The sequence below is a fragment of the Delphinapterus leucas genome, chromosome 16, assembly GCF_059928025.1.
Source record: "Delphinapterus leucas isolate spDelLeu-1000000601 "Yukka" chromosome 16, BTC_Dleu_Yukka2, whole genome shotgun sequence".
NCBI lineage: Eukaryota > Metazoa > Chordata > Mammalia > Artiodactyla > Monodontidae > Delphinapterus > Delphinapterus leucas.
Window position 1 is genome coordinate 50,820,687 of NC_143144.1, and position 16,699 is coordinate 50,837,385.

The window sequence follows — 16,699 nt, forward strand, 5'->3', positions numbered from 1 at the left end:
CACCCTTCTTCCCCTCTACCTGCTACTAAAAAAAATCTCCAGAACAAAATATGTGACTCCTTATAAGTACTAGGATAGGATTAGGGGGTTGATAGTTTTACTGAATGTATGTTTTCTGTTCTTAAAGGGAATGCAAAGCCATTTCCCTATGAAAGTGAATTTACTTGTTTGAGGTCAATGTATCTGTATTTTGGGAAGCTGATAACCATGTAAACGGTTCAAGAAATAAGCCTTCAGAATAGTGATAAAGGAGACAAACCAGAGATATGCTACAATCTGCTTACCTGTAACTTTTCAACCAGAACTAATTTTTGTAGCAAAATATAGGTAAGCAGTATATGTATAGGTTGAATGTGATAGAAATATTGAATTAAAGTAATTATCTTTCTATTTATGTTTACTTTTTATGTTAACCTATATTAGGTTTATATACAGTAAAACCTATTTCATCTTTATTGCTAGACTAATGCTTTAATTTCTCACTGACAAGGCTGTTCTGAATATGTTCTATGAATCTTTTGATATAAAACATAAAAATTTCTGAAAGAATAATATGAATATCTGAACAAGAAAATCAGGTGCAAAACAAATTTTCTGAAGTACCTTATGTAATTATCCTAGTTATTTTTTTTTTAAATAAATTTATTTATTTATTTTTGGCTGCATTGGGTCTTTGTCGCTGTGCGCATGCTTTCTCTAGTTGTGGTGCGTGGGCTTCTCATTGCGGTGGCTTGTTGCGGAGCACAGGGTCTAGGCGCGTAGGCTTCAGTAGTTGTGGCACACGGGCTTAATTGCTCCACGGCATGTGGGATCTTCCTGGACCAGGGCTTGAACCTGTGTCTGCTGCATTGGCAGGCGGATTCTTAACCACTGCACCACCAGGGAAGTCCTATCCTAGTTACTGAAATATAGTAAAATTAAGAGAACAACATTACTTGATCACAAAAGCTTTATTGCACTTACTGTAATTCACTTCAGGGTTTAGGGACTATATCCATATAGTATGCATGACCCAAATCTCTTCTCAGGATATTCAGGATTTATTTGTGAGCTCTGAATTTCTGATTGTTGTCATTTTTAACTTGCTTAGATCCCATCTTTCTCTCCTGATAAAGGGTTCAGACATCTTTATAACTTGTCTTCTTAAAGGGCAAAAGCATTAGTCATTTCCACTGATGAAGTCATAGGTGAGAAAATTACATCATAAGTTCAGAATTACTTAAAGGGAAAGTAGAACAGAGGTATGAATCAGTGGAAAAGCCAGTTATTCCACTTTGGGATGACTTGCCACAGCTTTGTAAGATGTTAGGAGACAATCTGATAAAAATAATGCACTGGTTGAACATTATTTTTAAAAATTCATAAGAGTAAATGGGCAAGTTTGTTGTAAACATAAATAGGGGTAAATCTCTAAGTCTCCAGAGTAGATGGAATCCTTAGAATAAACTGAAGGAACTAAATTAGGAAAATGTAAGTACAAACATAGGAAAATCATCAAAAATAAACTCAACAGCTTTTCAGAAAGCAGGCTATAGAGCAGGGGTAATGCCATGTTTTTCCTGTCCTTTTTGAGGCAGAAGAGACAATGTAAGTTATAGGTAGTAAAACCTTGTCCAGTGAGCTTTTAAAGTTAGTCTGTTAAAGAGATCTTGGAATCCTATTATGGGATTACATAATTACTGCTGCCCAAGAGCATTTAAACAATCCGGTGAAGGAAAAGAATATGGATTGTATTTGAAAAATGGAAACTTACAAATAAAACTTGCTTTTACATGTATACTACTGAATGTAAAACTGGATAAATTCTTGGATGGAGTAGGGAGGTGAGATTTCCAGATTATATAGTGATTTTTGGGGTGAGGGGATACTCTCACTGGGGACATCAGTATCTTGAGAGGACTGGGATTTTTTTCTCAGCCTTATTGAGGTACAATTGACCAATAATTTTGTAATATATTTAAAATGTTTAACATGATTTGATATACATTGTGAAAAGTTTCCCACCTTATCACCATTAATTAATACATCTGTCACCTCACTTATTCACCTATTTTCCCCCTCTTTTTTCTTTTTTGGTGAGAACAGTTAAGTTATACTCTCTAGGCAAATTTCAGTTATACAATACAATGTTATCAATTATAGTCACCGTATTATACTTAGATCCTATGACCTTATTCATCTTAAACTGAAAAATTATACCCTTTTACAAGCCTCTCCCTATTTCCATCACCCCTCATCCCCTGACAACCACTGTTCTACTCTCTGTTTCTATGAGTTGGATCTTTTTTCTCCTCGTATTGATACCACACAATATTTTTCTTTCTCTGTGTGGCTTATTTCACTTATTTCACATAATGCCCTCCAGGTTCATCCATGTCATTGCAAATGGCAGGATTTCCTTCTTATTTAGGCTGAATAATAATATTCCATTGTATACATATTTATTCCACATTTTAAAAAATCCATACATCCATCCACGGACACTTAGGTTGTTTCCATGTCCTGGCTATTGTAAAAAATGTTGCAATGAACATAGAGCATGAACTTGCATGAACTTTGAGATAGTAATTTCATTTCCTTTGGATATATACTCAGAAGTGGGATCGTTAGCTCATAAGATAGTTCTATATTTAATTTTTTGAGGAACCTTTATACTGTTTTTCTAGTGGTTGTACTACTTTATATTCCCATCAACTGTGTGCAGATTCCCTTCTCCCCTCATCCTTGCCAGCATTTGTTATCTCTTTTTGATAATAGACATCCTAACAAGTGTTAAGTGATATCTCACTGTAGTTTTGATTTGCATTTCCCTAGTGATTAATGATGTTGAACACCTTTTCCTGTACCTGTTGACTATTTGTATGTCTTCTTTGGAAAAGTGTCTGTTTAGTTTCTCTGCCCATTTTTAAATTGGATTGTTTGGTTTTTTGGTTGTTGAGTTGTATGAGTTCCCTATATATTTTGGATATTAACCCCTTGTCAGATAAACGGTTTGCAAATATTTTCTCCCATTCCACGGGTTGCCTTTTCATTTTGTTGACTGATTCATTTGCTGTGTAGAAGCTTTTTAGTTTGATATAGTTTCACTTATTTATTTTTTGCTTTTGGTGTAATATCTAAAACCTGTTGCCTAGTCCAGTGTCAAGGAGCTTTTCCCCTATGTTTTCTTCTAGGAGTTTTATGGTTTCAGGTGCTATGTTTTAAGTCCTTCATCCATTTTGAGTTAATTTTTATAAGTGGAGTAAGATAGGAGTTCAATTTCATTCTTTTGCATGTGGATATCCAGTTTTCCCAACACAATATTGAAGAGACTGTCCTTTTCCATTGAGTATTCTTGGCTTTCTTGTTAAATAAGTTGGACATATGTGTGTGGGTTTAATTTTGGGCTTTTGAAACTATTTCATTGGTCTATGAATCTGGTTTTATGCCAGTATCATACTGTTTTGATTACTGTAGCTTTATAGTATAGTTGAAATTAGAAAGTATAATGCCTCCAACCTTGTTCTTTCTCAAGATTGCTTTTGCTATTCGGGTCTTTTGTGGTTCCATGTGAATTTTTAGATTGCTGTTCTATTTCTGTGAAAAATGCCATTGGAAATTTGATAGGTATTGAATTGAACTTGTAGATTACTTTGGGTAATATGGACATTTTAACAATATTAATTCTTCTAATCCATGAACATGGAATATCTTTCCTTATTTTGTATGTCTTTTTTCATTCTCTTTCACCAGTGTTTTATAGTTTTCAGTGTAGAGGTTTTCACCACCTTGGTTAAAGTTATTCCTAAATATTTTATTCTTTTTTATGCTATTGTAAATAGGTTTTCTTTTCTTATTTTCTCTTTCTGATAGTTTGTTGTTAGTGTACAGTTTTTTGTTTTGTATAGTGTTTCTTGTATATTGATTTTGTATCTTCCAACTTTAGTGAATTTCTGTATTCTAAAGGTTTTCTGGTGGCGTCTTTAGGATTTTCTATAATATAAAATTCTGTCATCTGTAAACAGACAGTTTTACTTCTTCCTTGCCAATCTGGATACAGTTTGTTTCTTTTTCTTGCCTGATTCTCTGGCTCAGATTTCCAGTACTAATGTTAAATAGAAATGGTGAGAGTGGACATACTTGTTTTGTTCTTGATCTTAGAGGAAAAGCTTTCAGGTTTTCATGGTTGAGGATGACATTAGCTGTGGGTTTGTCATATATGGCTTTTATTATGTAGAGGTATGTTCCCTCTCCAGTCTGTTGAGAGTGTTTATCATGAAGGATGTTGAATTTTGTTAAATACTCTTTCTGCAGCTAGTGAAGTGATCATTTGATTTTTATTCTTCATTTTATTAATAGAGTATATCACATTTACTGATTTGCATATATTGAACTATCCTTGCATCTCTGGGATAAATCCCCCTTGATCATGGTGTGTGATCCCTTTAATGTGCTGTTGAATTCGATTTGCTGATATTTTGTTGAGGATGTTTCCATCTATGTTCATCAGTGATATTGACCTGTAATTTTCTTTTTTCTAGTGTCCTTGCCTAGTTTTTTTATCTGGGTAATGCTGGGAGAGAGCTGTGATTTTAATTTATCAAATGGGGTCATAAGATTAAAAATCTTGTACAGTCACTTAAGTTTTTTCCCCCACATTATATAATAGTATCTGAAAGACCTTTCATAAATGCTTGTGCTTTTTCTTTATTTTTCTCACAATGTCAACTGTGATTAGCATATAGGAAGATAGAAACCTATTTGTATGTAGGATAGTAGATTTAATTTTAAATATCTTTTTATGATCTTGAAGATGCCTTCTTAATTGAACAGATTCATTACATAGGGTACTATTATCTCTCATCTAGGCTTCATGAGAGCCTGCCACAGACAGGAGGAAAAACTTAAGGGCTTGTATGTCATTACTATGTGATATTTGACATTTATCTCTTATGGAACAGTTACATGTAGGGCTGCCGTATAGGGGCTTAGTAATGAAGCAAACTGATATGTTAAGATCCTAAATGTTATTACACGGGTGACTATCAAGGTCTTCCAGAAATTTAGAAAAATAGATTCCTGGAGTAGTGTGCATGTACCCTCAAAGTGTTTGCGTGTACAATACATTCCAGATTTATCAAGTCAGTATGTTTGGTATTTGTTCTCAGGAATCTGTATTATAAGCTCTTTTGCCAATTCTCTAAAACTAGAGAACCACTGTTATAAAAAAGGCGCTGTAAAGAGAACAGCTTAAAATTTAAAACATAAAATTGCACTAAAGTAACCAAGTTAATATAACTGAGGCATGTTAGATTATAAATTTGCACATATCTAGAACCAGAATAGTTTACTGATGACAAAAGTTATGTTTTTCTGATATAATGATACATCTTAGAGATAGAAAAGGAGGACATAAGCTATGTAGCTAAATTTCAAAAATAATTCATTTACGGGGACCTCCATGGTGGTCCAGTGGGTAAGACTGCAGTCCCAATGCAGGGGGCCTGGGTTCAATCCCTGGTCAGTGAACTAGATCCTGCATGCATGCTGCAACTAAGAGTCCGCATGCTGCAACTAAGAAGCCCCACATGCCGCAACTAAGAAGCCTGCATGCTGCAAATAAGACCTGGCACAGCCAAAACAAATAAATAAATATTTTAAAAAATTCATTTAGGATTATTGTTCATGTATATAAAGATGCATTAGACACAGAGAGTCTGCTGTCAGGAAGTTTGGAATCTAGTAAATGAGAGTGACAAGTAAACATATTATTTCAGTATAATCTAATGTGCTCAGATGCATAGTATAATATGGTGGCACACACTAAAAAGAAAACTATAAAACACACTTTTTAAAGATTCATTGGACAGTTACCAACTAAAAGTAACAGGTTTCTTAGTGAGGAGAATTTCAGTCCACCTCTCCCTTATAACTGTCTTCTGCTCTTATGGATTTCATATTATATCTGGGGCCTTTAAGCATGAGGAATTTGATTCTCAACGTGCTTAGTGAGACTACCAAATAAAAATATAGGTAAAATTGACAGATAAGTGGCCAGTGGGGGAGTGAATGAAGGTCAAAGGACATGTTGAGTTGATTATATCAGTACAGTATTGTGTAGAAAATTCATAAAAATTGTATTAGAGTTGTGTATATAAAGTTCACACATATAAACATCAAACCATGAAGTGAAATAGAACAGGAAAAAAATTTAAAAACCAAAGCATCAGATTCTTATATGTTTTGAAGTAATTTTCCTAGGATATGAGACACTCATCAGATCAGTTATTATATCAATGGAAATTGTATGAAGACATAAAAAGATAAATTTGTGTATCTGGAGAATTGAGAATTATGTTTCAAGAGTTAATCATGTAATCTGTGAGAAAAATTTGAACATAGTTTATACTGGACAGTTGTGTGAGATGAGTTAATTTGTCAAATATTAAGAATTAAGTTTTAGCTAATAGTGCACCTTCTCTGGACATAGTTTAATCTATACCAACTATGTTCTTGTACTTATATAACATTCACAGAATGCTTTAACATACATTATATATTAACTTATTTGGCCCTCTTACCACTATCCTGTAGTAAGTAGTGCAGAAATATCCTTATTTTAGAAATGTAGATATTAAGCCTGAAAAAGACAAACTTTTATTTATTTTTAATTAGCTGAACTCTTCTGTACAGATTTTCAGTTTCTAATAATATCTAACTATATCCCAAACACAGTGTTCTAAGTTCATTGATTATCTTGATCTTCACAATAACTCTGAGATAGGTGGTATTATTGCTATTATTTTCCATTTTACATTTGAGGAAGCAGCCATGGGGTCAAGCAGTTTATTGACAGTTATGCAGCTAGTGAAGGGTAGGGCTACATTAGACTTGGCATAAATTTAACCATTTTTCTCCTAATTTTACCTGTGAAAGTATCAGGTACTCAGTTTGCAAATCACTAATTTAGTAGATCTATAGTATAATTGTACTTCAAGACTGTTCTTTAGTCTGCCTTAGGGTATAATTCCCTACCTTCTATCTCATAGTAATAAGAAAGATTTGTAGTAGACAATTTAAATAACATAAAAGCTATAAAAAGAAAGTAGAAGTAACTAGTAATCCCACTCAGAAGTAGTTACCAGGATTTTCTTGCACATCCTTTGCTAACTTTTTTGCTGTGACTTAATGGAACTACAATTTTTACATAAATTGGTGTATGCTATGTATGTTTTGCAGCCTGATTTTTCTTTTTTACTCAATAGCTTATTTCTGTTTTTCATTAAAAGTGTGCTTTCATATGTTTCCTATGTTTGAATATTGGCTTATATGGTAACTTTTTGATTTTTATTAAGGTTTGCTAGATTAATAATAATTTTTTTTTGTTTTTAAAGGACCTACACATGTTAGTCCAACCATCACTGAAAACCAAAAGAAAAGTGAAGAAATGCAAGAGAGCATTTCAGAAGATGAGGAAAACATTAGAGTTTTACAAGAAAATAATGAAGAGCTGAAAACACGTTTACTCATTGTTGAGAACGAACTTAAAAATGAAAAGGAAGAAAAAGCAGAATTAAATAAACAGATTGTCAGTTTGCAGCAGGAACTCTCTTCTTCTGAAAAAAAGAGTTGTAGTTTTAGTGTAGAGGTCCAACAAATTCAGTCGAATTATGACAATGCGATTTCTGAATTACATGTTCAGAGAGGTATAAATCAAGAACAGGAGGAGAGGATCATGAAATTGTCAAAGGAGATAGAAACTGCTAGAAGAAACATCACAAATAATGTTTCACAAATAAAATTAATGCAAGCAAAAATAGATGAATTGCGTACACTTGATTCAGTTTCTGAGATCTCAAACATAGATTTACTCAATCTCAGGGATCTGTCAAATGGTTCTCAAGAGGATAATTTGCCGAATACACAGTTACATCTTTTGGATAATGATTATTTGATAAGTAAGCAAGTTAAAGAAAATGGTATTCAAGAACTTGGTAGGGAAAGGTCTTTCCACTCTACTGTTGAAGCCATTTGGGAAGAATGTAAGGAGATTGTAAAGAGTTCCTCCAAAAAAAGACATCAGATCCAGGAACTGGAAGAACAAATTGAAAAATTACAGGCAGAAGTAAAAGACTGTAAAGATGCAAACAATAGACTAAAAACGGAGGAGAGGGAGAAAAAAGATCTACTAAAAGAAAAAGAAAGTCTTATACAGCAGATGAAGGAAGAATTGCGAGAAAAAACTGTTGGTCTTGATATTCAAGTACAGCATGTAGTTGAAGGAAAGAGAGCACTTTCAGAACTTACACAAGATGTTACTTGCTATAAGGTGAAAATAAAGGAACTTGAAGCAATGTTAGAAACTCAGAAAGATGAATGTAGCCGTTCAGCCAAGTTAGAACAAGAAATTATGGATAAGGAATCTATCATTTTAAAGCAAGAAAGAAATCTGAAGGAATTTCAAGCAAATCTTCAAGATTCTATCAAAAACGCCAAAGATTTAAGTGAAAGGGAAGTCAAATTGAAAGAAGAAATCACAAAATTAACAAACAATTTGCAAGATGCAAAGCATTCACTTCAATTAAAGGAAGAAGAAAAAGAAACAAACTGGCAAGAAACAGAAAAGTAAGCTAAAAGTTATTAAAATGTTTGAAAATATGGAAAACATTTATTGATTTTTCTGTGTAGCTTTTAAAGAATCTGGGTGGGCATATCTTAATCTGGTTAAGTATAACATGTATGATGACTGAAGAGCTTCAATTTTGTTTATATAAACCTTTGGAACCAAAAGTTATATGCAAAGATCTGTTTATAAAATCTCCTGAAATCCTCCTTGAAAGATTTCTTCATGGTTTGGACATTCCAAATTTGTGAAAAGATCTAATTTTGTATATTATTAGTAGCTCACACATATGATTCTAAGTGATTAGTGATATGTCACTATAGATAAGTGATTTTTTTTTAGGTTGAAAGAGGAGCTCTCTGCAAGTGCTGCTCTTACCCAGAATCTGAAAGCAGATCTTCAGAAGAAGGAAGAAGATTATGCTGAGCTGAAAGAGAAACTGGCGGATGCCAAAAAGCAGATTGAGCAAGTACAGAAAGAGGTAGGTTATTTGAAAAAGTGTGTGGCCAATTTAAATGATAAAGATTGTTTTCCTTATATATCAAGTTTAGACACTAAGTTGAGTGTTGACCAGAACATTTGTCAACTCCATAATTTTTCTTAAATGATGAGAAAAGTTATTTCACAAAAGAAAATTTAGTCAGATTAAACAAACTGAAGGATGTCTAATATTAAGAAAAATATGTGCCTTATGTAAGATTAGAACCTTTTTTTTTCTTTTAAGGGCTGCTAAGTTCAAGTCCCCCCAGAAAAGTAAATAGCAAACTTTTGTTTGCAGATAGTATTTAGGAGAGTATGTAGTGCAATTGTAACAACTTTTTATTATAATTTGATTTAAAAATAGGAAATATAATCACATGATTCCAAATTTAAAATATATGAAAATATGTATAGTGAGGGAAAAAACTGCCTCCCAGCCATCAAGTTTCCCTCCAAGGCGTCAGATGTTACCAACTATTTCTTTTTCTCTTCACTTCTCCCTCCTCCCTCTGTTTTTCCTTCTCTTCCTATAAAAAATGGAAACATCCTATAAACACTATGTGAACCTTGGTTTTCTTCTCTCAGTATTTCCATCTCAGGATATAAAGAGTCTCCAAATGAGCTTTTTTTCTTTTTTATGACTCTGAACATTTATTTACCATTGATCAGCCCCATATTGTTGGACAATTAAGGTAATTTCCAGTCTTCTGTTAATCATGCAGTGATGCCATTTTGAATATTTGCAAGTCTTCCTTTGGTATAAATTCCTAAAAGTGGAATTTATGGGTCACTGGTTTGTACATTTGTAATTTTGATATTTATTATGCTTTTTAGAGATTATGCTAGTTTACTCACCAGAACTAATGTATGAGAACAAGAGAGTATTTTTCTGTATACTCTTATCCACAAAGTAGTATTTTATCTTTTTTTTGTTGTTTGTTTTTGTTTTTTTGCGGTACGCGGGCCTCTCACTGCTGCGGCCTCTCCCATCGCGGAGCACAGGCTCTGGACGCGCAAGCTCAGCGGCCATGGCGCACGGGCCCAGCCGCTCCGTGGCATGTGGGATCTTCCCGGACCGGGGCACGAACCCACACGTCTCCTGCATCGGCAGGCAGACTCTCAAACACTGCGCCACCAGGGAAGCCCCTGTCATTTTTTTTTTGATATTTGCTAATTTGTCATGTAAATAGTGTATCTCAACTATAATTCTAACTTGCATATCTCTAATTATGAGTGAACATTTTTTGGTTTAAAATTCATTTGTATTTTTTTTTCCTGTGGTCTGTATATTCATATTCATTGTATTTTAGTTTGGGTTATTGTTTTTCTTTTTATTATTGCTTTGTGGGAGCTTGTTACATACTTAGGAAATTAACTTTTTTTTTTTTAATTTAAGGGTGATTTATTTTACTTAAGGGTGGCAGTGGGAATAGTCATAGATTTCTAATACAAACCAAATACAAAAATCAAACAACCATAAGCATAATGAAAATCTAAATATGAAAAGCTAATCTTTTAGGAGAAAAATAAGGAGACTATCTTTTTGTTTGTTTGTTTTTTGCCAGTGGTAATGGATATGTAAGGATATTGACAACAACATTGGAATAGCAGAGGAATTGAAAATGCTATACATTGATCAATGGGAAACTAGCTAAATTAATTATATTGCATATACACAGTAAAATACCATGAAGAAAGCAAACACATATATAGTGTTTGGTTGAACCATATACCATTGTAAGTGCTCTACGTTACATATACTATCTCACATAATTTCCCAACAATACTACTACTATCCCATTTTACATATCAGACAAGAAGTTAAGTAACATGCCCAAGATGACACATATATATATATATTTTTTTTCTACGTCATAATATTGACATTCAGTCCAGTAATCCTCCACTGTAGCAGCTCCTTTACTTTGCAGTGAAAATTGATTTGTATATTTTCTGGAACTTAACTTTTGAAGGATATTAATTATAGATATCCCCCTATCTCTCCCCCACATTGCCATTTTTCTTCATTTTGATTGTGTTCTTTTTTTTGCCTTGGAGCAACTTATTTTTCTTTTATGACTGTTGGATTTTGAATCATAATTAGACTTTTTTAAAAAGCTGAAGTAATTTTAAATATTTTTCATTACCTTGAGTTAGTTACAAAAGAATACTTAAATGTGTAAGGTCTGAAGAATATTGATACAACAAATGCTTGTGGGTCTTATCGATTTTCTATGTTTCCTACCCCCACTGAGTTTACTGTAATGAATGTTTTGTGTTTATCTTTTTTTAATCTTTTAAAAATATAAGTTAAATCATATTTGTTTTTTTATCTCTAAACATTATGTCGTGTTCTGAGCATTTTCACATCATATTCCTGACATTTATGTATGGTTATAATTAATCACTTTCACTGCTGTGTAATACTCCACGTGTGACTATACAATTTAGTTATCTATTCTACTGTATTTAGTTATACAATTTTTGATTAATGGAAGAAAAATCCAAAAAATACCACCATAGATAAAATGCAAAATATATGTTGTTTCTGATAATTATACACAGAAAGTTTCTAGGCCACACAACAAGTATTTCAAAGTGGACTAGATTAGAAATGTAAGACAGTAAAGACGACCTAAACTGTAATTAGGCATAGGAAAATGTTTAGTCAGATCAGCAAGTTAAAAATCATAATTTGGAAAAGCACTTGTTTGTCATTCAGAAGCCTGAATTGTTTGCTTTCTAGGAATGTAATTTTGGCCAGGGCAGCCTTTGTTTCTCCCCTCATTGGATATAAATTACTTACCTTTGGATCTAGTGTAGATTCTAAACTTGTAAAATAAATTTCGAATGACATTTCGTTTTTAACACCTCAGGATCAAGACTAGAGTTCCTATAGGTGGTAGACAGGCTTGAAAGCTTTATAAATTCTGGGCAAATGACAGGTAAATGGATTAAATTACTCCAAAATATAAACTGCCGTCCTAGCCCTATGCACCTTATTGCCTTTTGTTAGGTTCCTTTCACTTAGCTAAGTAGTCCAGAGGGAACTTTGGATTTACATTCCTATTATCAGTCCATATGTTGTTCATAGTATCCTCAACAAAACAAATAAGGAAATAACCATTAGGCTGTATTTAAGCCTTCATACATTTTCCTCATTTCTATCAAATGTAATGTATGAGCAAGGCCTGTGTAGTTTGATTTTGAATTACTGATTGTGAGATCTGGTCTGCCTCTCTTGACTTTACTACAGGATAGGCTAGAACACCATTCCTTTGTCTTTTCTGATCTATTTAAAAAAAATTTTTTGGGGGGCTGTGTTGGGTCTTCATTGCTGCGCATGGGCTTTCTCTATAGTTGTGGTGAGCGGGGGCTACTGTTCGTTGCGGTACGTGGGCTTCTCATTGCAGTGGCTTCTCTTGTTGCAGAGCTCGGGCTCTAGGCACGCGGGCTCAGTAGTTGTGGCTCACGGGCTCTAGAGCGCAGGCTCAGTAGTTGTGGCACACGGGCTTAGTTGTTCTGCGGCATGTGGGATCTTCCCGGACCAGGGATCGAACCCGTGTCCCCTGCATTGACAGGCTTATTCTTAACCACTGCACCACCAGGGAAGTCCTCTTAAAATGTTTTTTGTTTTAGATTGTTGTAATATAGGTTGTTTATTTCTGTTAAGTGATATCCTGGCTGAAGATTCTTGGAGTATAGAAACTTCCTGGTTTAAGATACTATTTCTGAACACCATGATGATCAGTAAGCATTATCAAACATGGTATAATTGACTTGTGTTCATATGGAGCCAGTTACTCAGTTCTTTAAAAATGGCTTATTTTTCCAATTAAAAACTTTTCATTATAATACATTATTAGGAAATTTTTAAAAAATTAATTTATGTATTTTTGGCTGCGTTGGGTCTTCCTTGCTGCACGCAGGCTTTCTCTAGTTGCGGCGAGCAGGGGCTACTCTGTGTTGCGGTGCATGGGCTTCTCATTGCGGTGGCTTCTCTTGTTGCAGAGCATGGGCTCTAGGCATGCAGGCTTCAGGAGCTGTGGCTTACGGGCTCAGGAGTCATGGCTCGCGGGCTCTAGAGTGCAAAGTGGCTCACGGGCTTAGTTGCTCCACGGCATGTGGGATCTTCCTGGACCAGGGCTCAAACCTGTGTCCCCTGCATTGGCAGGCGGCTTCTTAACCACTGAACCACTAGGGAAGCCCAGGAAATATTTTTTAAGAAATGAAGGTAAAAGTGAAAGCCTTCTCCCCAGTCTCATTTTTCTCTTCTTAAATATGACCACTCTTGACAGTCGGTCCTTCTGTGTTCTTTTAGATCTTTTTATATGCATTTTACATAATAAATATATGTAAATAGTGCTTGTATGGTTTTATTTTTATAAATGGGATCAACTATATATACATAATTCCTTTAAAAATATATTATAATTTTAAGATTTTTTTATAGCAGAATTTAGGTATCTCTTTTTAAGTAATGTTTTATTGTATAGATGACTATTTAACATTCCTCTAAGGGTGGGTATTAATAGTGTTTTCTGTTTTTCAAAATAAACAATGTATGATGTCAATGCTAATAATAATAGAAGCTTAGTCTGGATTGGTTGTTCTGAGTTTACATGTATCATCTCATTTAATTTTCACACAAATATTAGGGATAGGCATTTTTTTAACTTCCATTTTATGACTAAGGAAGTAGGCATTGAGAGAGAACTTGTCCAAGTTCACTTGGCCAGTAAATGTTAGAGCCAGGATGGAAACTGAAGCAGTCCTTATGTGCATCTTGGTGCAACACGTAGTTTCTGTACTTTATTGGCAGACAGTTTATATCTGTAAAATTGATGAAGATGGTGTTTATTACTGGAAGTCCCATATTTTTGAACAAAATAAGCCAATAAAAATAAATATTATTAATGTATGATTATAAAAGGAATATATATTTATTGTAGTAAATTTGGAATATACAAAAAGCCTAAAAAGAAGTGTAAAAATCACCTGAAACCAAACCCCTCAGAACTACTATTATTTTATTATTATTTATTTTTATTATTTTATTATTATAAAAAGTTTGGAGATACCATGCTTTTTATGAAGGGGAACTTTGTTCAATTAACTTCCTTCAGCTTTTGAGATCTCTAGGATTGGTATCATGGAAATTGGCCTAAAGGTGTACATAGATTACCTGCTATCTCTCCTCCCATCCCCTTCCCTTTCCCCTCCTCTCTCCTCCTCTCCTCTAAGATTTGCATACTAATCATAGTGCTTTTTTATTTCTTTAATAGGTTTATAGAATTAAATTACCAGTAATACCAAAAATCAATTGACCTTCACTTGCATGGGTACCTTTTGATCTTGTAATTGTTCCATTTTCATTCTCTATGTGCCATTATTAGCTTTTGAAGTATTTCTTATATTACTGGATCACATTACTTAATAGATCTTGGAAATCAGAGCCAGTGTTTTTCCCCTAGAGTATCTCTATTGATTTTTCCATGATAATGATTTTGCTGTTGCATGCAAGGGTCTATGTTGTTTCTTTTTTGAGAGCACTTACAGGGTTTGAGAGTCTTAAAATATTGTAAAAAGAAAATGGCCTCTTCATATGTATCTCCCTTGGAGTATCAGGAAATTTTCTGATAATCTGAAGCCATATCATCAAGAAATTTTCTGATAATTTGAAGCCATATCATGTATGTTAGAATCTGTAATTTTTCTCACGTGATTTAAAGGACATGAATCTTTGAACGAGTGGCCATGAATCTTAAACAAAAAGCAATTCGTATTTCTAGAAATATTTAATTTGATTTATTACTTTGTAGGTATCTGTAATGCGTGATGAGGAGAAATTGTTGAGGATTAAAATTAATGAACTGGAGAAAAAGAAAAACCAGTGTTCTCAGGAAATAGATATGAAACAGCGAACCATTCAGCAACTTAAGGTAACAGTTTTGTTTTTAAAGGTGATTTTAGTAGATTCTGTTGGTATATTTTAGTGTTTAATTAAATGTATCCGTTCTTGTTTGTTTTTTTTTAAGTAAGAAATGGATAGTTTTATTTGAGCCAATCTGAGGGTTATAACCTGGGAGACAGTCTTTCAGAAAGCTCTTAAGAGTGTTCTACTCATTAGAGGCCAAAGCAGGCTTTACATACCTTTTGAGACAAAGGGTTGCACATCAAACGGTATATTGTTGACAGTTTACACAATCCAGATCTGCAGTACAAAGGGAGTAGTGGGTAGTCATGGCCCCTTTCACCATAAGAAGGAAGGTTATCTCCTAAAGCGTTATCTTGCTGGCACCAGGAGAAAATAGCTCTTTACAATCCAGCAGGCATTCCTGTGTCTTCTAAGGAAGGGTTAATGCAGATGCATCATGCACACTAAAGTGGGGGAGGGGGTGGGCAGAGAGAGAACTTCACATTTGAAAACAAAAAAAATTTTTTTTTTCCTTATCCTGCCTTAAAAATGTTTTGTTTTATCACAACTTAGTGAGAACTCTCAGGTGGTAAACCCAGCCCAGTTGTCTGGTCAGGGTGCGGCGGCACTGCTGGGGTTGCAGCAGAGGTGCGTTTGCATTTGCGGTCAGGGAAGGGTCCTGGAGCCCCAGCTCTGCCAGGGTCAGAATTAGCTGGGGAGCCCTGCCCGCAGTGCCCAAGTTCGAGGCCTCCCCACCCACCCTGGATTTCTCGGTATCCTGGGCACCGTCTGGACAGCAGGTGGCTGCAAAGTGTGGGCTGCGGCTCCCAAGCACCACACCCTCTCCTCGGTGGAGCCAACTCCACAAACCCCAGCTTCTGGGTCTCAGACCAACCCTTTCTCCATCTGTCACTGCAGTAGGACGTCCCAAGGTTTAGGGAGATTTCCAGTCCTCGGGAGCAGGGTTTCGGGGGGACCGTCTCCTAGTCTGCCTGCATGTTCCCCTACACCCACAGAACAAGAGTCATGGTGTTTTCAGGAGACTTTTTGGAAGCCTTTAGGAAGATAAGCTGTTAAAAAAAATCCTAGGGACTTAAGGGTCCAGTAAGATCCCACATGCTGTGGAGCAGCAGAGCCCGTGCTCCACAACAGGAGAAGCCACCGTAATGAGAAGCCCGCGCACCGCAAGGAAGAGTAGCCCCCGCTCGCCACAACTAGAGAAAGCCTGTGCGCAGCAACGAAGACCCAGTGCAGCCAAAAATAAATAAATTTGTTAGTTAAAAAAAAATCCTACTTTCAGGAAGACAATTATTTCACGATTCCAACACCTTAGGGGACTTTGGGGAACAGCTATGAGTACTTGGTGATAACAGATGATTTTAGTGTCAACCCAAAGGTATGGTGAGGTTTCAAAACAGATTGAAAACCTGTTACAGTGCACCCCTATGTAGCCGGACACCATCTATTGATAAGTTCTTTCCATCAGTGCCCGAGCACCTCCGTGGTTCTCTGTCTGTTTCCGTCCTCTTCCTTCCACCTCCGTCGCTCTCCCTCTGTTTCCCTCCCCGTCTGTCCACCTCTGTCGTTCTTCGTCTTTTTCCGTCCCCGTCCGTCCACCTCAGTCGACCTCCTTCGTTCTCCGTCTGTTTCCGTCTCTGTCCATCCACGTCCGTAGTTCTCCGTCGTTTTCCTCCTTCATT

The 16,699-nt window shown here is 35.2% G+C and overlaps 1 protein-coding gene across 6 annotated transcripts in view; it reads left to right on the forward strand.

Annotated features, from left to right (window-relative positions):
• Window positions 1-16,699, forward strand: part of KIF20B (kinesin family member 20B) — a 74,802-nt gene that overhangs the window by 32,838 nt on the left and 25,265 nt on the right. For all 6 annotated transcript variants that reach the window (XM_022569373.2, XM_022569372.3, XM_089897904.1 and 3 more), the window contains 3 exons: window positions 7,374-8,604; window positions 8,945-9,083; window positions 14,905-15,024. In XM_022569373.2, the coding sequence (XP_022425081.1) occupies window positions 7,374-8,604; window positions 8,945-9,083; window positions 14,905-15,024 (1,490 nt within the window). The remainder of the gene's footprint in view (window positions 1-7,373; window positions 8,605-8,944; window positions 9,084-14,904; window positions 15,025-16,699) is intronic.